The 24,284-nt window shown below is 42.0% G+C and overlaps 1 protein-coding gene across 1 annotated transcript in view; it reads left to right on the top strand.

Annotated features, from left to right (window-relative positions):
- Nucleotides 1-5,850: 5,850 nt before the first annotated feature.
- Nucleotides 5,851-24,284, top strand: part of LOC126234670 (pickpocket protein 28-like) — a 109,105-nt gene continuing 90,671 nt past the window's right edge. Inside the window, exons 1-2 of the mRNA XM_049943410.1 lie at nt 5,851-5,885; nt 15,662-15,859. Coding sequence (XP_049799367.1) covers nt 5,878-5,885; nt 15,662-15,859 — 206 coding nt within the window. The 5' untranslated portion in view covers nt 5,851-5,877. The remainder of the gene's footprint in view (nt 5,886-15,661; nt 15,860-24,284) is intronic.

Here is a 24,284-nt window from a genome sequence, read left to right as displayed (position 1 = left end):
GAGTGTCCGCACTATCCAACATTTCAGGAGTCACAGCTGCTGAAACATCCCCTTGGAAAATTTTTATAAATGACAGTGCTGGAAAACCTCTACGTTATTTGATTTTCAAACAGCTGAGCAAAACTGAACGTACTCAGACATTTATCTCTTTACTTATTCTGATCATCACTAAACTGATACACAATATTTTTTTAGCACAACGCAGTCTGACTTTCAATAACCCCTACAAAAGAATGGCCCTAATTAACAATAACCTATACCTTTCATGAATCACTTACCTCACAAAAATCTTCGTTACTCAAACTACTGCAATACAGCGTGCGCCAATACTGCCAGCTGAATAAAAAATTCTAACTATTGAAGGCACTAGTTACTGATAGGCATAGTTAGCAAATGAAAGATTTTGATGCAGAACAAACAATGTATTTACCTAAATAATATTCAAAAGTCATATATATATATATATATATATATATATATATATATATATATATATATATATATATATAGGGTGAGTCACCTAACGTTACCGCTGGATATATTTCGTAAACCACATCAAATACTGACGAATCGATTCCACAGACCGAACGTGAGGAGAGGGGCTAGTGTAATTGGTTAATACAAACCATTAAAAAATGCACGGAAGTATGTTTTTTAACACAAACCTACGTTTTTTTAAAATGGAACCCCGTTAGTTTTGTTAGCACATCTGAACATATAAACAAATACGTAATCAGTGCAGTTTGTTGCATTGTAAAATGTTAATTACATCCGGAGATATTGTAACCTAAAGTTGACGCTTGAGTACCACTCCTCCGCTGTTCGATCGTGTGTATCGGAGAGCACCGAATTACGTAGGGATCCAAAGGGAACGGTGATGGACCTTAGGTACAGAAGAGACTGGAACAACACATTACCTCCACATGCTAACACCTTTTTATTGGTGTTTTTCACTGACGCACATGCACATTACCATGAGTGGTGAGGTACACGTACACACGTGGTTTCCGTTTTCAGTTACGGAGTGGAATAGAGTGTGTCCCGACATGTCAGGCCAATAGGTGTTCAATGTGGTGGCCATCATTTGCTGCACATAATTGCAATCTCTGGCGTAATGTATGTCGTACACGCCGCAGTACATCTGGTGTAATGTCGCCCCAGGCTGCCACAATACGTTGTTTCATATCCTCTGGGGTTGTAGGCACATCACGGTACACATTCTCCTTTAACGTACCCCACAGAAAGAAGTCCAGAGCTGTAAGATCAGGAGAACGGGCTGGCCAATTTATGCGTCCTCCACGTCCTATGAAACGCCCGTCGAACGTGTACCTCACCCCTCATGGTAATGTACATGTGCGTCAGTGAAAAAGACCAATAAAAAGGTGTTAGCATGTGGACGTAATGTGCTGTTCCAGTGTCTTCTGTACCTAAGATCCATCACCGTTCCCTTTGGATCCATACGTAATTTGGTGCTCTCCGATACACACGATCGAACAGCGGAGGAGTGGTAATCAAGCGTCAGCTTTAGGTTATAATATCTCCGGATGTAATTAACATTTTACAATGCAACAAACGGCACTGATTACGTATTTGTTTATATGTTCAGATGTGCTAACAAAACTAACGGGGTTCCATTTAAAAAAACGTATGTTTGTATTAAAAAACACACTTCCGTGCATTTTTTTATGGTTTGTATTAACCAATTACACTAGCCCCTCTCCTCACGTTCGGTCTGTGGAATCGATTCGCCAGTATTTGATGTGGTTTACGAAATATATCCAGCGGTAATGTTAGGTGACTCACCCTGTATATATCAGTCATGATATACAGTATTACAAATTTACTCTTTCTGATGGACACACGCCCAGATCGTCCGCTCTCAAAATTCTGCCATCTCTCTCCCCACATCCACCACTGCTGGCGGATCACCTCCAACCAGTGTTGCCAACTCTAAAAAACCCGAATCGCTAGATTCAATATCAAAAGTCGCTAAAACTGATTTTACTAGGGGTGTATTGAAAATTGCCTACTGTGAATGGTGCAATAAGCCAGTGTGGGGAGGGGGGGGGGGAGGTAATAAAATATTAATAAAAATTGTCTTATACGCAATTGCTATATTGTCTTAATTAAATGATGCATCGCTTGCAACAACATACATATAAAATACGCTAACGTTTAATTGAACATGTTATCATAATTGACGCAACTCAAAAATTGTTGCTTCAATCACAGTAGTCAAATATACTAGAAATATACAACTATATCTGCAACAAAAGAAAGCAAGAAGTCAAATTAGGTTACTAAATATGTACATACCGGTATGTGAGCTATTCATCGTCGTCACTCAGAAGATCGAACAACTCTTCTGTTGCATGCTCTGACAGAACTGTAGTTGATGTAGAGGGTTAAACGTCGCGCAAAAGATGATGTTGCAGTTCGACTAGTTTTGTCGCAAAAGAGTAACTTTTGTTCGTTCCAATAAGCTCCAATACGTCTGACGGTATGTCAAAAGATGCACAATCTTTATTTTGTTTCTTCAGCTGGTCTCTCAATATGATCAAAGCATTAATTGTCTTTTACGATAATCTGTTACGTTGTTAAGTTTTTATAATGTACATAAAACTGAATATTCTTTCCACTTCTGCATTTGAATGCGGTAGGTATAGAACAGTCATTGCTAGCTGTGAAATCAAAGAAAAACGATTCTCCCCTGCGGCATTTTTATACTGCAAAACCTCACTCCAAAATCGAACAGTGTTAGTAGTATGTAATCATTTCAGGATCGTAACGTTACTTGGCAGTCTTTGTTGAATTTCTTTTATGAGTTTCAGACTAAACTGAATGTATCTCTTCTTCAAATAAACTTTATTTTCTTCAGACAAACTTGACTCAGACAATTTCTGTTCAAACATAAAGCCAAGGTTCGGATTTGCGTACATACATTCGCTTGGAACTGGTGTTGTCAACAAATCAACAGTTGGAAAAACTATGTTTTGTCCGAGTGACTGCATGAGAAATACAAGTGTATCTAGTAATTTAGGGGGTCATTGTCTTCTTCTTCAAAAGCTTTTATTGCTATTTGTACGTCTTTTAAAGCATGTTTAACGTAAAACATGTAAAGATGATCTGAGTCGTCACAATACATCTTGCAAAAAAGATCGGCAGTGTAACAATTGTCTTGAATCATGGCAAGTGAAAAATGTAGCTTTAGTTCTTCCCACTGCTCCAGAATTCTTCGTATTGCTGGTTCAATTGAAAGCCAACGTGTTGCACAGAGCTTCAAAATTTTTAGTGGCTGTTTTCTACAATTTATTGTCTCATAAACCTTTTTATATCCCTCTTGTCTTTTGGGTGAAATGGAGAACCAATTGTAGATTTCCTGTACAAGAAATTCTATGTTTCTAGGTATGGTATTCAATGAGGCGTGCGAAACTGCAAGCTGAAGAGAGTGACAAATGCAACGGATCAATACCAAATGCTTCAAACCATATTCTCTCTTGAGTTGTTTGAAAAGCCCATTCTTAATTCCAACCATTGCAGAAGCATTATCTGTGCCAATTCATACCATATTAGCGATTGGAAGTTTGAGATCTTTCAAAGAATTCACAAGAACAGCAAGCAGATTTTTTGCATCTGCAGTTTCTACTACAACGAGTTTGAGAAATGCTGATCTAATGGTTTGATTGTTTACACTATAGTGCCGTATAGCGATATCTAGCATTTTAGATATTGATACATCTGTGGATTCATCTATTAGTACACTGTATTTTTGGTTACCTATATCTTCAACCAATGATTGTGTAAAATATGGAGACAAAACTTCAGTTATAATGTTAGTGCACTTAGTACGATGTAATTGCATGTTTCTAGCGCCCTCATCACCGGAAAACACCTTCTGGTACAGTATTCCTAAATGATCTACAGCTAAAATAGAACAATGTTCAGCAATAAATAAAGAAAGGGCGCCTATTCTAATTGTAGTTTTCGGAACAATTTTCACAGGTAAGGTGGGTTGTGTTTTTTTTAATCAATTTTTTGTTTATGCTTAATAGTTTTCGAATGCTTTCTAATATCACACAATTTAGCATAAAACTCTGTTGCACATACTTGACATCTTGCCTTGGATAAGTCTCCAACGACTGGTTTCAGCCACTCATTGAATTCAGGTTCTGCTTCCCACGCATGCCGATATCTTTGAGCGTACTGCTTCTTCTTCTGCGGTAAATCCATTATGTAAGCCACCACAACATAAGTTTCACCAATTTATAATCACTGAAAATACATTAAAATTCAGGCGAACTATAGGTCATGAAACAATCTACTCACTTGGTAACTCCATATCAGTCCTATTGTTCATTGTTTAAAACGTAATAATGTCTGAGATAACCCCACCGAATTGTTCTTGCGTTACCACTGTGCATGTGGTAATAATTTGACTGCGAGTTAACATTTAGAAAAATTAGAGGTTGCTGGACAGAAATGTATTTTATCATACTTAATATTACGTATGTTCTTTGTCAATTCGAAAAATAAAGGGAGTTCAAAAGCTGAAGAATTATAGATCGATACGCTATCGACGATAACAGGCTAGTGGGTAATGAATAATGAATTGTTCTATAGTCAAGGTTTTCTTACTCTGTAGGCAACTCCCACATTCAGGTTTACTAAATGCTGAACAACGCTAAATGATCTGCTAAGAACTTAATTTAACTTAGTAAATCTTGAACAAAGTCAGTGTAGTACCCATTCTATAGTTAAAATCTTAGTTTTGTTAATGAAAATACTGGCCCAAAATAGTTTTTATTTGTACTTCAAAAGCCGTCAGTACTCCAAAAGTCGCCAGATAAGTCGCTAAATAATTTTTGTCGCTAAAAATTTTTGTTTGTCGCTAAGACGAAGGCAAAAGTCGCCATTCCTAGCGACAAAGTCGCTAAATTGGCAACACTGCCTCCAACTGCGCAACGTTACACGCTGTTCACATCCAACTGCGCAACACTACAATAGCAAAAATTCCAACAACGCAAACCAGCCACAGACTGCACACAGCACAGTCAGCGATTTTCATACAGAGCGCTACGTGGCGTTACCAACATAAAAACCTAAACAGCCTACTTACACTGTATGCGGCCGGCTGATATGCGGGAGATCGGACTGGTTTACACGACCTTGTCACGATGATGACAAACTCTTCGCCCAGCAACTCATCGCGCTCTTTTTCACCGGCAGCGCCTCTGAATATTTGCGATGCTCTGGTTTTTCTGCCAAAAGAAACAGCTCGGAACGCGCCTCCGTTACAGACACATTTTGAAGGCGTACAGCTCCACCATGTATTGGAACGTCGTTAAACTACAGGGGCTGAAGAGTGAGTGTATCACGATGTCCTACAACAAATTCAGCATTTTTTCAACCGAAACTGGCCGAGAAAGAAAACTTGTTGCATTGCTTATTCAACGCCCCTCGTAATTTTAACCTTAAAATGCGCAGATATCTTGTATAATTCGTTTAACAGCTTATTGTAAGAAAGATATAGTTTTTGAAATATCATTAACGCTTTTGGTACCAAATGCAATTTCTTATTCAACGATTTCCGAATATGCAATCACTGGTTATTAGTAGTAGAAGGAAAAACTTATGACCGTATTGCTGATGGTAGGATGGTGCTCAGAAACGGATGGTCGTTTGGAGAGCTTTTTGGCCTTTCGGTCTCGTGCTTGCGATAGAAGCGAGGCGCACGGATGCCTTTTGATCGTGACGTCACTGTGGATGGGCGTGCGCACAGCAGTGGTTGGGCGGCGGCCTCGGAAGCAGCGGGGGTGGCGTGCGTTGGCCAGTTCACTTGTCGGCAGCGCGCCACGCACAGCACACGGCCGCGACGCGATGAACGGGTGAGTCCACGACGGGGGTTAGGAGCGGGAGGCTTCACAAAAGACCTGTCCAGGAGTCTCTGCGGCTGTCAGGCCCGTGTAGAGTTTTCTACAAGAAACGCAGCTTCTGAGTGCATAGTAGCACATAGCATTATTCACGAAATTAAGTAATTTGTATATTGTTTCAGAGTATGCTTCCTGAGATTATGTATGAAATTACTCAAATGCCCTCCACGACTCTGGAGGCACCCTCTCGTTCTTTCGATAAATTTTTTCATAATTTTAGGGTTCCATGCCTTTGTTAGTAAAAACGGAACTTTTATAGGAAGCTTTGCTGTCCGTCCCCCTGTCTGTCTGTCTGTTGGACTGTTAAAAACCTTTTTTTCTCAGGAACGGATAGACATATCGATTTGAAATTTAATAGGCCCCTGGCGGTGTAATAAATGTAAGCTTAGGGGTGCAAAAAATTGAAGCTTCCAAGTTAACGCAGTCAAAAGATAAGTCCATTTATGTCACATATTTTAATACTCGCTAACTCACTCACTTTTTCTCAGGGATGAGCACACACATCAAGTAGAAATTTATGTCCCGTTGGCCTAGAATCACGAAATTTGACGGAAAGGGAGGTTTTACAATACAACCAAAGGAAAAATGTCCGAAAACTGTAAATTTGTGGCTGTATTACACGAGAGATTATTTTTCGTTTCTTTTCTGACTTTCTGTTTGTTCGTCTGTCGGTTAACACCTCTTTTTCTCAGAAAGGGGTAGTCGTGTTGTATGTCACGTACTAAGGTCTATATGCCCTTGGCGATGTAACAAATGTTAGCTTCTAAGTCAATGCAGCCAAAAGCTAATGCCACTTGGGGTCACATATTTTGATACTCGCAAACTCACTCATCAAAACCTATAGGGTAGTTCCAGTTCGCCTAGTATCATGAAATGTGGCAAGAATCAGGGTTTCACAGTGCAACTAAGGGAAGAAAATCTGAAAACTATAGATATGTAATTACATCACACGAAAACAAATATTTGTCATTTGTTATACAACTGTGTCTAGCCGTCCGTCAGTCTGTTAAGAACACTTTTTCTCAGGGATGAGCACACACATCAAGTAGAAATTTATGTCACATATTAACGTCTACGGACCCTTTGTGGTATAATAAACGTTAGCTTCTGAATTAATTCAGTCAAACGGTACGGCCATTTATATCACATATTTTGATACTGGCGAACTCACTCCTCAAAGTGCATAACGGGCTTCCCGTTGATCTACGATGATGAAATTAGGGAAGAAGTAAGGTTTCACAGTACAATTAAAGGAAAAAATCGAAATTTGTTAATCTGTAGTTACATCGCACGAAAAAAAACCACATTTCTCTTGTTATTTCTTATCTGAGGTCAAACTTGAAATAAAAACAGTCTGTATTTCTGCATTCCGGCGGAATGGGTCGCAGTGGTTAAAGTCAAACATCAGGCAAGGAATGACATCATTGCTCATGTGACGACTTTCGGAATTTATCCATCATCAGATATCCAAGAGCGATTAGTGTACGCAGATATGGCGTTTCACGCTGTATGTGAAACAGATTATTTCAGACTATTCTGCGAATGTTTGTTTCACATAAAACCTGAAACGCCATAGCTATGTGCAGTAATCGCTCCTACGTATTTGGTCTTAAGTCCTGTAAAGCTCTCTTAAATTCTGATTCTAAAACTGGATCTCTTATCTCTACTAAATCGACTCCTGTATCATCTCCTATCACATCGGACTATCCTCCCCTAATAGAGGCGTTAAATGTACTCTTTCCATCTATCCGCTCTCTCTTCTGCATTTAACAGTGGAATTCCCGTTGCACTCTTAATGTTACCACCCTTGCTTTTAATTGCACCGATGGGTGTTTTGACTTACTTATATGCTGGTCAGTCCTTCCAACAATCATTTCTTTTTCGATTTCTTCACATTTTTCGTGCAGCCATTTCGTCATAGCTTCCCTGCACTTCCTGTTTATTTAATTCCTCAGTGACTCATATTCCTGAATTTCCCTCAACATTTTTGTACTTCCTTCTTTCATCAATCAACTGAATATTTCGTCTGTTACCCATGGTTTCTTCGCAGTTACCTTCTTTGTGCCTGTATTTTTCCTTCCAACTTCCGCGATTGCCCTTTTTAGAGATGTCCATTCCTCTTCAACTGTACTGCCTACTGAGCTATTTCTTATTGTAGTATCTATAGTCCTAGAGAACTACAAGCGTGCGTTGTCATTCCTTAGTAATTCCGTATCCCACTTCTTTGATTATTGATTCTTTCTGAATAATCTCTTAAACTTCAGCCTCCTCTTCATCTCTACTACACTGTGATCCCAGTCTATATCTGCTCCTGGGTACGCCTTACAATCCAGTACCTGATTTCGGAATCTCTATCTGACCGTGATGTAATCTTCCCGTTTCACCCGGCATTTTCCAAGTATACGTCCTCCTCTTGTAACTCTTGAACAGAGTATTCGCTATTGTTGTTGTTAAGGTCTTCAGTCCTGAGACTGGTTTGATGCAGCTCTCCATGCTACTCTATCCTGTGCAAGCTTCTTCATCTCCCAGTACTTACTGCAACCTACATCCTTCTGAATCTGCTTAGTGTATTCATCTCTTGGTCTCCCTCTACGATTTTTACCCTCCACGCTGCCCTCCAATGCTAAATTTGTGATTCCTTGATGCCTCAAAACATGTCCTACCAACCGATCCCTTCTTCTAGTCAAGTTGTGCCACAAACTTCTCTTCTCCCCAATCCTATTCAATACCTCTTCATTAGTTACGTGATCTACCCACCTTATCTTCAGCATTCTTCTGTAGCACCACGTTTTATTCGCTATTACTAACTGAAATTTATTAGAGAATTCAATCAGTCTGTCTCCTCTCTCACTTCTTGTCCCAAGCTCATATTCTACTGTAACTTTTTCTTCTACTTCTTCCCCTACAACTGTATTCCAGTTCCCCAAGACTATTAGATCGTCATCTCCCTTTACGTACTGTATCACCCTTTCAGCATTGTCATATAGTTTCTCTGTCTCTTCATCTTCGGCTTGCGATGTCAGCATGTATACCTGAAATATTGTTGTGGGTGGTCGCTTGCTGTCGATTCTGATAAGAACAACCTTATCACGGAATTGTTGTCAGTAAGACACACTCTGCCCTACCTATTCATAACGAATACCGCTCCCGTTATACCATTTTCTGCTACTGTTGATATTACCCTATACTCATCTGACCAAAAATCCTTGTCTTCTCTCCACTTCACTTCACTGACCCCTACTATATCTAGATTGAGCCTTTGCATTTCCCTACCACGTTCAAGCTTCTGACATTACACGCCCAGACTGGAAGAACGTTATGCTTTCGTTGGTAATTCAATAGTTTTTCCATGGTCACCTCCCCCTCGGCACTCCGTTCCCGGAGATTCGAATGGAGGACTATTCCGGCATCTTTTGCCAATGGAAGGATCCTCATGACGCTTTTTCAATTATACGCCACGTATCCTGTGGACATACGTTGTGTGTCTTTAATGCAGTGATTTCCATTGTCTTCTGCATCCTCATGCCGTTGATCATTGCTGATTCTTCCGCCTTTAGGGGCAGTTTTCCACTCCAAAGACAAGAGAGTGCCCTGAACCTCTGTCCGCTCCTCCACCCATTTTGACAAGGCTGTTGGCAGAATGAGGGTGACTTCTTGTGCCGACTATTAATCAGAATTTAAGACGCATTCATTACTAATCAATGACGCTACCGCTAGGTCACAGGTACCGTACCGAAGAACTAAATATCCTTAAAATAGCTGCTTACAATAATGGCTATAATCTAGGTTTAATAGACGAGTTAAGGTCCCACATTAAAAAGACAAAACCACCTCAGATAACGCCACAACACAGCCGACAGAAAGATACATGTACGTGTCATAATTGACAGAACTTTCACATAAGTTACCAAAATTTTTCGAGATACAACTATCAGATTACGCAGTTACCAAAATAAAGGCGAAAGCCATCACAGTATTAAAAACACCACCAACCCGTGCAGTAGATCAGGTACATACAGAACTGGAATTTATGTACGAAAAATTCCATATTTCAAAATACGATTCTGCGGACACACGTATGCGCTTGGTGTAAAAACCTAAGCAAATCCGCCTTTGTCTTACATGTTGCTGCAGATGAACATAATCGAAAAGCAACATGCAAAGAGTACGTCTGGCAAACAAAGTCAAAAGAATGAATCTACGCAAAGAAACAGATATTTATTGGCACATGCACATATTCCCAAATGAGATTCGACATACTCAAAGAGATTTACTCATAAAAATGAAACTTAGAAATTTCCATAAATCATTTATGTAACCTGCACATGACATACAGTTGTGAAATAAAACATAATTGTAATAATAAAGAAAAGACCACAATTTTCTGTTCTCCTTCCCTTTGCGACAAGGTATTCATTCTATAAAACATAATTGTAATAATAAAGAAAAGACCACAATTTTCTGTTCTCCTTCCCTTTGCGACAAGGTATTCATTCTAAAACACTGTGTAGTTCTAATAATGTGTGTAGTAATAACTCGGCTTACAAGTAAAATATCTCATAACATTTTAGTAACATTCAATATAATTCAGTTATAATTCTGTCAATGCTAGTCACTGACTACTCCACTAAGTGTATAACCAATCATCTTAAATGCCGATAGTCATTTTACATCATTAAAAGAACACCTGTGCGAACCATTACAGTATATAAATTGTATATTACGCAGTTTTTCACAGGATATCTGCTGCATTCAAAAAGCAGTCGATAAAATAGTTGTACTGACGAGGATATAAATGTACTACGTGAACTGAAGATGCGCTAAATCCCGAAACGTGTCTCGGCATAAATAAATCAATGCAGGAAAGATGCTGATTACTACATTTCTTGAAGTAAGAACATTACGTGTATAGTGTCTAAATTAACGTTTGATGTCGATTCTCTGTCCCCTCGTAACAGAGGCACTGAATCTCTTCAAATTTACTGAAGTACAACGCACTAGCTTTGAAATGCGACGTAATAAATGACCGACGACTATGAGGAAGTATCCAGGATAGATTTTCATTCTGTGTGCTGATCTGAAACTTCCTGGCAGGATTGAAATTAAGTGCCGAGCCGGGACTCGAACCAGGATTTATTCGTATTATACGTACTGTGCGCTACGCTGGAGAACTTCTGTGAAGATTGGTTGTAAGGAGAAGAGGTTCTGGTGGAAGTAGAGCTCTGACGGCTGCTGATAGGTCGTTCTTGGATAGCTCAGTCAGTAGAGAACTTGTCCGCGAAAGGCAAAGATCTCAGTTTCATGTCTCAGTCCGGCAGACAGTTTTAATCTGCCACGAAGTTTCATGTCAAAGTTCTGGGATTTGTCGTATCCTCGAGGTACGCCTTGTTACGTTCGAATTAGACATTAGGTTTTGAAGGTTCTGGGCCACATTCGTTATTGAGCGTTTGTGGAAATCTAATTGCAACTTTTAATCGCTCCGTGAAGCGTGCCCGTGTAGTGCAATCGGCAGCGCACTGTGGGGGAAAGGCACTCATTCTGGTTTAGAATTCCAGTGCGGCAAACTACAGCTAATATAAGACAAAAACAGCCCCACATCAATAACACGCACATTCACTCATAGGAAAATATCTTTTACTTAAACCTGGGGAACGCTTATAAAATTACAAAGATTCTAAATCACAACATACAGTATTCTGGTAGCTTGCAACTCTATCTAGTTTTGTGCTCGTAATATCACATTTAAAGTTACTGTACGCGGCAGATAATTTTCAAATTAGGGAGCCACAGCTAAAGTAATTATACATACTGATTGCCCATTCATACAGTGTTTCACAGGTTTTTATATACACGTGTTCAAATATAAAAGCGAATCAAAAGTCCCATAGTCCGCAATAGCTGTATTTACTGCAGTCGATTAGAGACACACACACCCAGTATCGCAATTTTAAGTTCCATCTTCTGGCGTATATACTGCTATATCATATGGTATAGGGAGCTATTACAGAATGTCGCAGAGTAACGGCTGGCGTGGGTAGGCAAAGTTCTCAGCCTCCTTCTGTTGGTAAACCACCATCAGGAATGAATGTCCAATCTGTGTTAAAATCGCGACGAACTGTTATCACAAAATGGTCCAAATGGCTCTGAGCACTATGGGACTTAACATCTGAGGTCATCAGTCCCCTAGAACTTAGAACTATTTAAACCTAACTAACCTACGGACGGCACACACATCCATGCCCGAGGCAGGATTCGAACCTGCGACCCTAGCAGCAGCGCGGTTCCGGACTGAAGCGCCTAGAACCGCTCGGCCACAACGGCCGGTTACTGTTGTCACCTAACCGATTAAAGTACGAGGGTGAGTCAAATGAAAACCTTAAATATTTTTTTAAATATTATTTATTGTGAAGAAGTGGTACAAAGCTGTATCACTTTTCAATATAATCTCCCCCACGCTCAATGCAAGTCTTCCAGCACTTACAAAGTGCATAAATTCCTTTGGAAATAAATTCTTTTGGTAGTCCGCGCAACCACTCATGCACCGCGTGGCGTAGCTCTTCATCAGAACGGAACTTCTTTCCTCCCATTGCATCTTTGAGTGGTCCAAACATATGGAAATCACTTGGGGCAAGGTCTGGTGAGTATGGTGGATGAGGAAGACACTCAAAACGCAGGTCTGTGATTGTTGCAACTGTTGTACGGGGAGTGTGGAGCCTTGCATTGTCATGTTGCAAAAGGACACCTGCTGACAGCAATCCACGTCCCTTTGATTTGACTGCAGGCCGCAGATAATTTTTTAGGAGATCTGTGTATGATGCACTGGTGACAGTGGTCCCTCTAGGCATGTAATGCTCGAAAATGACGCCTTTTTCGTCCCAAAAGAGATACAGCATAACCTTTCCTGCTGATGGTTCTGTTAGAAACTTCTTTGGTTTTGGTGATGAGGAATGGCGCCATTCCTTGCTCGCTATCTTCGTTTCCGGTTGGTGGAAGTGAACCCAGATTTCGTCCCCAGTAACGATTCTTGCAAGGAAGCCATCACCTTCTCGTTCTAAGCGCCGAAGAAGTTCTTCACAAGCATAAACAAGTCGTTCTCTGATTTCAGGAGTCAGCTGCCGTGGCATCCATCTTGCAGACACTTCGTGAAACTGGAGCACATCTTGCGCAATGTGGTGTGCTGACCCATGACTAATCTGTAAACATGCTGCAATGTCATTCAGTGTCACTCGGCGGTTTTCCTTCACTATGGCTTCAACTGCTGCAATGTTCTGTGGAGTCACAACTCGTTGTGCCTGACCTTGACGAGGAGCACCTTCCACTGAAGTCACACCATTTGCGAACTTCCTACTCCATTCGTAGACTTGCTGCTGTGACAAACATGCATCACCGTACTGAACCTTCATTCGTCGAGTAATTTCAATAGGTTTCACACCTTCACTACGCAAAAACCGAATAACAGAACACTGTTCTTCCCTGGTGCAAGTTGCAAGTGGGGCGGCCATATTTATACTGATACTGCGACGGTATGTGTGCATCTGCAGTATGCTGCCACCTACAGGCAATTCTGCACGCTGTTTGTAGCAGGCTTACCAACTTACAGGATAACGGCACGAAATTTCGATTTGTTATTGCAAATTTAAGGTTTTCATTTGACTCACCCTCGTATGTTCCTATGGGCCTATGCCAAGCAACGGACGCTGCCCCTCGTAAATGCTATCCAGGAAAATATTGGATCCGGAAGATGACACGCTTATGTGCGTGTGTCACCAACGGCTGACAACCAGTGTGTTGCTGGAGCTTGTGCGGTGGCTGCAATCCGGGCACTGACTGCTAGGTACGAATTCTACAAAGATATACATATACAGGTTGAAATGTCCCCTTAGAAAAATTAATGAATACTGTGCTGATAAACCCCTTACTTTATTTGATTTTCAAACAGCTGAGCAGAATTGAACGTACTCAGACATTTCTCTCTTTACTTCTTCTGATCATCACTAAACTGACACACAATATTTTTAGCGCAACACAATCTGACTTTCAATAATCCCTACAAATGAATGGCCCTGACTAACAATAACCTATACCTTTCATGAACCACTTACCTCACAAAAATCTTCATTACTCGAACTACTGCAATACAGCGAACGCCAATACTGCCAGCTAAATAAAAGATTCTAACTACTGAAGTCACTAACTACTGATAGGCATAGTTAGCAAATGAAAGATTTTGATAAAGAACAAACAATGTATTTACCTTCATAGTGTTCAAAAGTCATGGTATCCAATATTACAAATTTACTTTTTCTGATGGACACACGTCCAGATCGTCCGCTGTCAAAATTCCGCCGCCCTTCTCCCCACATCCATCACTGCTGGCGGCTCACCTCCAACTGTGCAACGCTACGCGCTGTTAACAGCCAACTGCCCAACACTACAATAGGAAACAACAATGCAAACCAGCGACAGACTGCACACAGCACAGCCAGTGATTTTCAAACAGAGTGCTACGTGGCGTTACCAATAAAAAAACCTAAACAGCCTACTTACATAGCCCCCATTCTCCCCACAAAAAATTTTACAAATTCTTTTGGTCAGTGGCCAATGCAGATTTGAAAAAATTTTTCATAATTACAATAACAAATACATCAAATGCACACACTTACTGATATAATGTTGGTCAAAAGCTAAAATTGTTCTCATAAAGACAGTCCTGATTATTTATCACAATAGTAATTACAGTTTTTTTTTTTTTTTTTTTTGGGAAGTCTCATTAGTAAAAGAAAATGCACAAGGAAGTAGTTCATTTCCATGAAGTCTTGAAGACTGTCCTTCCAACAGTGCTGACTCTTGACATGCTGACAGGTAATGGGTCACAACAGAGCAAACCCACAGCAGAGTCAGTCGAAGTTGAAGAATATTAGTAGGTAGGTCATCACAGAGCAGACCACTGTAGTCCTGTTAGAGATTACGGTAGTGGTGGGCCACCAGAGGTGCAGACCCACTGGAGTCCTTGTAGAAATAATGGTATTGGTGGATCATCAAAGGTGCAGACCCACTTCAGTCCTTGTAGAGACGGCCAGCAGCCATCTGTCGCGACTGCGCAGGTGCCCAATCACCATCGAAGAGTCTTGCGGACAATATAGCAAGTCCATAACCACCACTTGTGGACTCACAAAGTTTTTGGAATTGTCCTTAGAACCAGCAATGCTGTTAATCAGTCCCTTGCTGAATTATTAACACACGTCCAGATCGTCCGCTCTCGAAATTCCGCCATCTCTCTCCCCACATCCATCACTGCTGGCGGCTCACCTCCAATTGTGCAACGCTACGCGCTGTTAACAGCCAACTGCCCAACACTACAATAGCAAACAACAATGCAAACCAGCCACAGACTGCACACAGAACAGCCAGTGATTTTCAAACAGAACGCTACGTGGCGTTACCAATAAAAAAACCTAAACAGCCTACTTACAAGGTTTAGGGGGGTGACTACTAATTTGTGCTGTGAGCTTATTACTCAGGTGTCTGGTGATGATTTGTAATGTCAGAAAGTGCTACCGTGAATCACTTCATCTTTTGATATCAGTTTGGCCCTACATAATGTTCATGTAGCCTACTTGATTATCTGGTGTAGGCTGCCCGCCGAGTTCAGAGAGCCTTGGCTCGGACACTGTATTGACCGTTACACATACAGCAGCGTGTCTGAAGAGCGGTGTGGCGGTCTTTTGCAGACTGAAGGATGGCGCGCTGGACGGCGCAGTGAAGCGCGCCGTGCCGCCTCTGGAGAAGCTGGACTCTCGGCGCAGCCTGCGCAGCATCCCCGGCGTCAGCGTCAATCACTCCGTGTCGCACTTCTCAGAGTACTGCCGCAACACCAGCATACACGGCCTGCGCTACGTCGGCGAGATCGGCCGCCCCGCTGCCGAGAGGTCAGTACCTTACCAAGCTACTAGCACTGGCACAAACTGTTAATTACCAGTACTATTAGCAACGGTCCACTTCTAACCATCTACGTCAGTGTTCCCAACCTTTCTTAGACTATTACCCCTGAGTGCAATCAGACATTAGCTAGTAATCTCCCCTCCCCCCCCCCCCCCCCGCCAATCTGCCCCCACCCCTCCCGCCATGTGTTGCCTCCCTCTCCCAGATTATCATCAACTTTAGCACCTAACGAACATGTAGAATGAATGACTCCGTGGAACACTTATTTTTAAAATGATGAATGATATTTTGTGTGTGTATGTGAGTGAGTGTGTGTGTGTGTGTGTGTGTGTGTGTGTGTGCGTGAGAGAAAGAGAGAGAGAGAGAGAGAGAGAGAGAGAGAGGGAGGGAGAGAGAGAGAGCATGAGTGACGGAGGAATTCGTGGTGCATCGCAAATGCTACCCACAACTCTTTCTCAGAAAAGAAAGCTAAGTATCCCCAGTGAGGCTACACACTTGCTACAAAACATGCGTCCTCTGCATTACTTCTCCCCATTGTGACACTTGCGTGACCTGAATAGTGCAACCCCATTTAAAATCAAACAAGTTCACATGTGTGCACTATACTTGTTGTTGTTGTTGTTGTTGTTGTTTTGGTCTTCAGTCCTGTGACTGGTTTGATGCAGCTCTCCATGCTACCCTATCCTGTGCAAGATTCTTCATCTCCCAGTACTTACTGCAACCTACATCCTTCTGAATCTGCCTAGTGTATTCATGTCTTGGTCTCCCTCTGCGATTTTTACCCTCCACACTGCCCTCCAATGCTAAATTTGTGATCCCTTGATGCCTCGCATCATGCTGTTTGTAGTAGCTTACCCGCACTCCTATTTTTTTTATTCATTATTAAACCTACTCCTGCATTACCCGTATTTGATTTTGTATTTATAGCCCTGTATTCACCTGACCAAAAGTCTTGTTCCTCCTGCCACCGAACTTCATTAATTCACAGTATATTTAACTGTAACCTATCCTTTTCCCTTTTTAAATTTTCTAACCTACCTGCCCGGTTAAGGGATCTGACATTCCACGCTCCGACCCGTAGAACGCCAGTTTTCTTTCTCCTGATAACGACGTCCTCCCGATCAGTTCCCGCCCGGAGATCCGAATGGGGGACTATTTTACCTCCGAAAGATTTTACCCAAGAGGACGCCATCATGATTTAAACATACAGTAAAGCTGCATGCCCTCGGGAAAAATTACGGCTGTAGTTTCCCCTTGCTTTCAGCCGTTCGCAGTACCAGCACAGCAAGGCCGTTTTGGTTAGTATTACAAGGCCAGATCAGTCAATCATATAGACTGTTGCCCCTGCAACTACTAACTGTTCATAAATCACTTTCTTACTTCTGAACTGGCAACCTAAGAAAACTGGAAACATGTAGACAACATTTCATCCAGATGAAAATAATGAGCCTAACGAGCCTTTACACATATGAGTGTATGCTGTTCGCAAATGAGTATCTTTTAAACCAAACTGGACATCTTCAATAACTTAAGCATATATACAGTCACAACACCAGAAACACAAATAATATCCACATGTCACAGTGTAGAACAGCACTGTACCAAAAAAGTGTATCACAGATAACAGTTCAGCTATATAACAGCCTACCCAGCGATTTAAAGTCGCAGCAACATAAATTTTTTTTAAACGTAATCTTAAGTCATTTCTAGTGGAAAAATGTTTTTACTCTGTAAAAGAACTTTTAAATTACAAAAAATAGACTTGTAAACAATGATTATCTAATAATGGTTAAATTCAAATTTTCAAATTGCTATATTTGTCGCTTGTAATTTATGATTGTTATCTGTAATTAATTTTGTCATGCACTCTCTCTCTCTCTCTCTCTCTCTCTCTCCCCCTGTGTGTGTGTGTGTGTGTGTTTGTGTGTGTGTGTGTGTGTGTGTGTGTGTGTGTGTGTGTTTCTGCTCCTTTCGCAATTTTGACTTGTCTTATATTCAATGTACTGTTTAAGTATGTAATGAATCAAATGGATCAATAAATAAAATAAAAATAAACTGGCAGAAATTGGAGTTCAGGCTCTTAAAGCTTTGTGTTTAACCACTCTAATAATAATAATAATAATAATAATAATAATAAAATTTTGTGCAGCACTATAGTAGCCTTTGTGTAGTTAGTGCTGTGTCGTACTATCAATAAATTCATTTATTTGTTTCGAAGTGAGTAATGAAGCAAATTCTGGACTACTGCAGCTACTAACTACAATTTGGAGAAGACTATCTGCAACTTGGAGAAGTTTTCTTGAGATATTTAGCATTTGTTGCATGTATGTCTCACTTTTATCTTCTGCGTTGTACTGGACAAAGCATAAAATATGTGAGGAACCTGTAACCTTCACGACGTTAATGCTGCTAATTGAGAAAAATTTCTTATTGATAACTTTTATAAATAATATGACAGTCTTACAAAATAGTAATAATAATGATGATCTTTTGAACATAGTTTAGTTTCTTGACTAAAACAGAATCGAATTGTTTAGTTTTTACCCCTCATAAAATTTCATTTTATCTCTCAGGGGATAATTACCCCCATGTTGGGAGCCACTGATCTAAGTGGTTACACAAATCTCTGAATACAGTACTGGTTGTTAAAATTATAACACCAGGGAAAACAGTGAGTAACCAAATGTTACTAATTATCTATACACAGTAGAGTCGGCCATCTCAGCCTTCAGACTCGCTCGTAAGTCCGCCGCCAAAGAGTCACATACTCGCAGCCAAAAGAGGTTCACTGGGGCCAAAACTGGCAGTCGATAACTGGAGCAGCGAGCCAGTCAGTCCCCACTGTGCTCATAGAACTCGAAAGACATGCTGACATTCGAGTGTCGTTTGTGCGAAAGTTAACAGATAGGAACTGCATCCTACTGGAGATACCCGAAATAAGACAGGGTAGTTCCAGCTGCGGGGAAACCGGAAAAGAAGAAAACAGAAACTGTTTGAGATGCAGTAATGTAAAAGGATGTTGAATATTAGGTTGCCTGATTAGAAATGAGGAGGTTCTCCGCAGAAACACCTAGGAAGGTGACACATTGAGAACAATAACAAGAAGAAGCAGCAGGATGACAGTGCATGTATAAGACACCAGAGAATAATTTCCGTGGTACTTGAAGGGGCTGAAGCGGGTGAAAACTGTGGGGAAACACAGAGACTGGAACACATCCATCACATAACTGAGTATGTAAGGTGCAAGTGCGAAGAGTTTGGCACGAGTGAGGAAGTTGTGGTGAGTCGCATCAATTCAGTCCAACACTGAAGCACGAAAAAATGTTCCACTGGAAACCATTGTATAAAAGACACTTAACACATTCTAAGACAAAAAAAAAAAGCTTCGCCACGAAGGAATCGCCTCATTGGGACGGAAATCGGTAGATGTGATGTGCATGTACAGACAAACAAATGATTACAACGTCAGAAAAATCGAATGATTTATCCAAGAGAAAGAGCTTCAGAAAATGAGTGTGTCGATATAACGCGTTGGTCCACCTCTGGCCCTTAGGCAAGCACTCATTCTGCTTGGCATTGAGTCATAGAGTTGTTGGATGTCCAATAGACGACTTTTTTCCTTGAAGGGAAAAAAAACGGGGCGTAGAATATCGTCGGCGAATCGCTGTGCTGTAGGGGTGCTGCGGAAGACAATTAAAGGGGGTCCTGCTTTGAAAAGAAATGGCACCCCAGACCACCACAGCTGGTTGTGGGGCCGTATGGCGACCGACAGTCAGGTTTGTATCCACCACTGTCCAAGGGGTCTCCAGATACATCTCCGGTCTGTAATATCAATGAATAGAGTAGAATTAAGTGATGAGTCCCGCTTCGAACTGAGCCCCGAAGACCAGCGAAGACGTGTCTGGAAAGACCCTGGATAGCGGTGGGATACCATCTTGCCAGTCGTCCGCTGTATGGTCGACAACCAGCAGTGATGGTCTAGGGTGCCATTTCTTTCCATAGCTGGATCCCTTTGATTGTCATTCTCGGCATCCCTACAGCACAGCGGTACGTCGATCACACTCTACGCCCCGTTTTGATGCCCTTCATGGCAAGCCATCCTGGGCTTACATTTCAGCAAACTAATGGTTGGTTGGTTGATTGGTTGGTTTGGGGAAGGAGACCAGACAGCGAGGTCATCGGTCTCATCGGATTAGGGAAGGAAGTCGGCCGTGCCCTTTGAAAGGAACCATCCCGGCATTTGCCTGGAGCGATTTAGGGAAATCACGGAAAACCTAAATCAGGATGGCCGGACGCGGGATTGAACCGTCGTCCTCCCGAATGCGAGTCCAGTGTCTAACCACTGCGCCACCTCGCTCGGTAGCAAACTGATGTCCGCCAGTAGACGGCGATGTTTTCTACAGCTGGTCTTTGTGCTTGCCAAACCCTACGGTAACCAGTAAGGTGGCTGGATCTCTCCCAAATTGAGAACGTTTCCAGCGGTTGGCAGAGGCCTTCAAGCAGCTCGGGAGTTTGACGATATAATGTGCCAATTGGACAGAATTTGGAACGACATTCCTCAGGAGCACACCCAACAACTCTATCAGTCAGTTCCAGTCGGTATGACTGCGTGCATAAGGGCCAGAAGTGGACCAAAGCGTTGATGATGTGTTCGATTTAAGTTTTTTCTCTTAAATAAATCATCAGATTTTCTGAAATTGTAATCATTTGTTTGTCCGTACATGCGATTTCTGTCGCATTCGGAAATACCTTCATGGTCTACCTTCGTGGTCTTAAGAGTGTATTTATCTACAAGATATGTGGCAAGTAATTGAAAAAATGCCATGATGATCTCTCCATTGGCAAAAGAATCCAGATTTGCCCTCCATTCGGATCTCTGGAAGGAAACTGCCACGGGGAGGTACGAACGAAGGGGTTACCTTCTGCGAGTCGGAGCCTGGAATGTCGGAAGTTTGAATGTGGTAGGGAACCTAGAAAACCTGATAAGAGAAATGCAAAAGCAGAGTCTAGATAAAGTGGGGGGTCACTGAAGTGCAATGCAAAGCAGCTCAGTATTTCTGATAAGACGAATACAGGGTAATAGCAGAAGCTGAAACTGGTGCAACTGGAATAGGACTTGCTGTGAACAGGAAGGCAGAGCAGAGAATGAGTTACTGTGAACGGTTCAGTGAAAGGGGTTTCTCTCATCACAACCGACAGCAAACCAACGCCAACAACAGTAGTTCAGGTGTACATGCCAACGACACAAGCAAAAGCTGAGGAGATAAAATATGTGAGGATACTGAATAAGTAATTTCGTATGTAAAGGAAAATTACAATATAATAATTATGGGGGACTGGAACACGGTTGTAGGGGAAGAAATAGAAGAAATAATTGCGGGAGAATATGACTTGGTAATTGGAATGAAAGAGGAGAAATATTCCTTGAATTCTGTAATAAATTTCAGTTAGTAACAGCGAATACACTGTTTAAGATTCAGAAGAGGCTGTATTTGGAAAGCCGGCCGGTGTGGCCGAGTGGTTCTAGACACTTCAGTCTGAAACCGCGCGACCGCTACGGTCGCAGGTTCGAATCCTGCCTCAGGCATGGATGTGTGTGATGTCCTTAGGTTAGTGAGGTTTAAGTAGTTCTAAGTTCTAGGGGACTGAAGACCTCAGATGTTAAATCCCATAGTACCCAGAGCCATTTGAGCCATTTGTATTTGGAAAAGACCTGGAGACACGGGAAGATTTCATCTGGATTACACTATGGTCAGAAAGAGAGTCTCAAATCAGCTATTGGACTATAATGTGTATTCAGCAGCAGATATAGATTCAGATCACAGTTTGCTAATGATAGAGAGGGGACTTAAGTTACAGAGAACTGTGCGGAAGAACCTATGTGGAAGGGGATGGGATACTGAAACAATGAGGAATGGTGAGATGTTTTTGATGTTCTGTAAGCCTGTATGCACTGTGATATCGAAGATGAAGAAGAGTGGAAATCTATGAAAAGGGCAATCACAGATGTAGGACAGACAAACATAGTTACAACGATGGTAACTGCGAAGAGACATTGGATAACAGAAGAAATACTTCAGCTGATCGACGAAAGAAGGAAGTATGTTCAGGCAAAGACAGGAATAGAGCTATATAAATCACTTAGAAATGAAATAAATAGAAAGTGAAGGAAACCCAACGCTAAATGGCTGCTGGAAAGATGTGAAGATATCAAAAAGGAAATAGTCTTCCGAAGGACTGATTCAGCATACAGAAAAGTCAAAACAGCCTGCGGTGAAATTAAAAGTAAGGGTGTGTATTGTGTATAGAACCGGGGACCCAGAAACGAGGGAGAGGCTCGTCCCGCCGTAGCCCTCAGTGGTTCACAACGCCACAACAGGCCACAGCAGTCCACCCGTCCCACCGCCGCCCCACACCGAACCCAGGGTTATTGTGCGGTTCGGCCCCCAGTGGACCCCCCCTCCCTCCTCCTCCTCTCCCCCCCCCCCCATCTTCGGGAACCTCTCATACCAGACGAGTGTAATCCCAAATGCCAAACTGCGTGGTAGAGTGATTACGGTGTACGCGTACGTGGAGACAGTGTTTGCGCAGCAATCGCTGACGTAGTGGAACTGAGGCGGAATAACTGGAACCAGCCCGCATTCGCCGTGGCAGATGGAAAACCGCCTTAAAAACCATCAACAGGCTGGCCGGCACACCGGACCAAGACATTAATCCGCCGGGCGGATTCGCGCTGGGGACCAGCACCGCGCGGCTAGCCGGGCGGGCTAAAAGTAAGGATGGTAACATTAAGAGTGATATGGAAATTTTCTTAAACGCGGAAGAGTGAGTGGATAGGCGGAAAAAGTACGCAGAACGCCTCTTCGGGGGCGAGAGCTACGACATTCTGTATTGTTTATGTTGTCAGTGTCATTATATACAGAATGCTTCTGTGTGCTAAATTGCTATAGCTTCGATCAACAGACACCGTAAGGGACAGGTTCTCGCATTATGTGCAATCGTTAATGGCCTCATTTCTGAAAAACGGCAAAATCTCGGCAGTACATGTCGTATTTCTATTTTTTCTCTCTGTTGGCTGTTTATTTCTTGGAACCGCTGAGGCCGCACAATAATTCACACCATGCACGCAACAGAAAATTTTTGTTTGGGTCAATTAAGGGAGAAAAGTATGTCAAATAAGCGGCCATTTTGTGAATTAACGGCTCCCCAGAGGCTGCTGGTCCTACACACGAGTCCGCTCGCAGAGAATCCAGTGCACCTGCCATTACGACAAGATGGCGCACACATGCTAACCTGCCACATCACGCCACCCTCTTTGCATGGCTGTCAGACTGAAAGCACTCTGCAGAGTGCTTTTATTTAATTAGAACGCAAGAGGCTTTGGTGAGGTCACCGCACTGCGACGCATAAATGTGTCGCGCAGTGCGTTGTTGACATGGATTTCATTACTCACAAAACTCGCTTGGGTCACTGAGAGGATGTACAGTGGATCGCTAATCTTGTCTGTTTTCATCGTTCGCAAGTGGTTGATTACGAGATCAGTGGCGAACTTATGGAGCACTCCGCAGCATTTAAATATTTAGGTTTAATGCCAAGGAGCGATATCAAAATGGTTCAAATGGCTCTGAGTACTATGGGACGTAGCTTCTGAGGTCATCAGTCCTCTAGAACTTAGAACTACTTAAAGCTAACTAACCTAGGGACATCACACACATCCATGTCCGAGGCAGGATTCGAACCTGTGACCGTAGCGGTCGCGCGGTTCAGACTGTAGCGCCTAGAACCTCTCGGCCACACTGGCCGGCGGAGCGATATCAAATAGCACGAGAACTTATAGTGGGTGTTAGGGAAGGAGAATGGAAGAGCAATATGTTGGATTGATTCTGGAAAAGGTGCATTTCGTCTGTTAAGAGAAAATCATACAGAAGGCGATAGTGCGATCTATTCTAGAGTATTGATCCAATGTTTGGAATCTTTGCCAAGAAAGCATGTCCGCAAATATCGAACGAATTCGAATGACGCGCTGCTAAAGTGTAACAGATCGTTATGGACCATATGAAAATGTAAGAAACAGACTCGGGGAAATTAAATGGCAATAAAGAAAACATTTACCTCACAATACTGTGTTAATTTATTAATTTATAAAACACATATCCGAATAAGACTGAGCACCAATTTAGTTGCCAGCTTTATATATAATGAAAGTGTACTGTTTACCGTACAGGCACTAATCGAATACAGCACTGCCGACGGAAAAATGCTCCTATCGGAGCACAAAAAATGCGAACGTTCTATCTCCCTCAGCACCTTTAAAAATGTTCCTACAAATTCTGGCATGCAAACATATTCGCTCTTTTTCTAACAGAAACTCGTCTCAAACTTCCACAAACTCCCCAAACTGTAACTCACTCA

This window comes from Schistocerca nitens, chromosome 2 (assembly GCF_023898315.1).
Source record: "Schistocerca nitens isolate TAMUIC-IGC-003100 chromosome 2, iqSchNite1.1, whole genome shotgun sequence".
Taxonomy (NCBI): Eukaryota; Metazoa; Arthropoda; class Insecta; order Orthoptera; family Acrididae; genus Schistocerca; species Schistocerca nitens.
The sequence above is the reverse complement of the archived record's forward strand: the minus strand, read 5'-3'. Positions and strand labels throughout refer to the sequence as shown.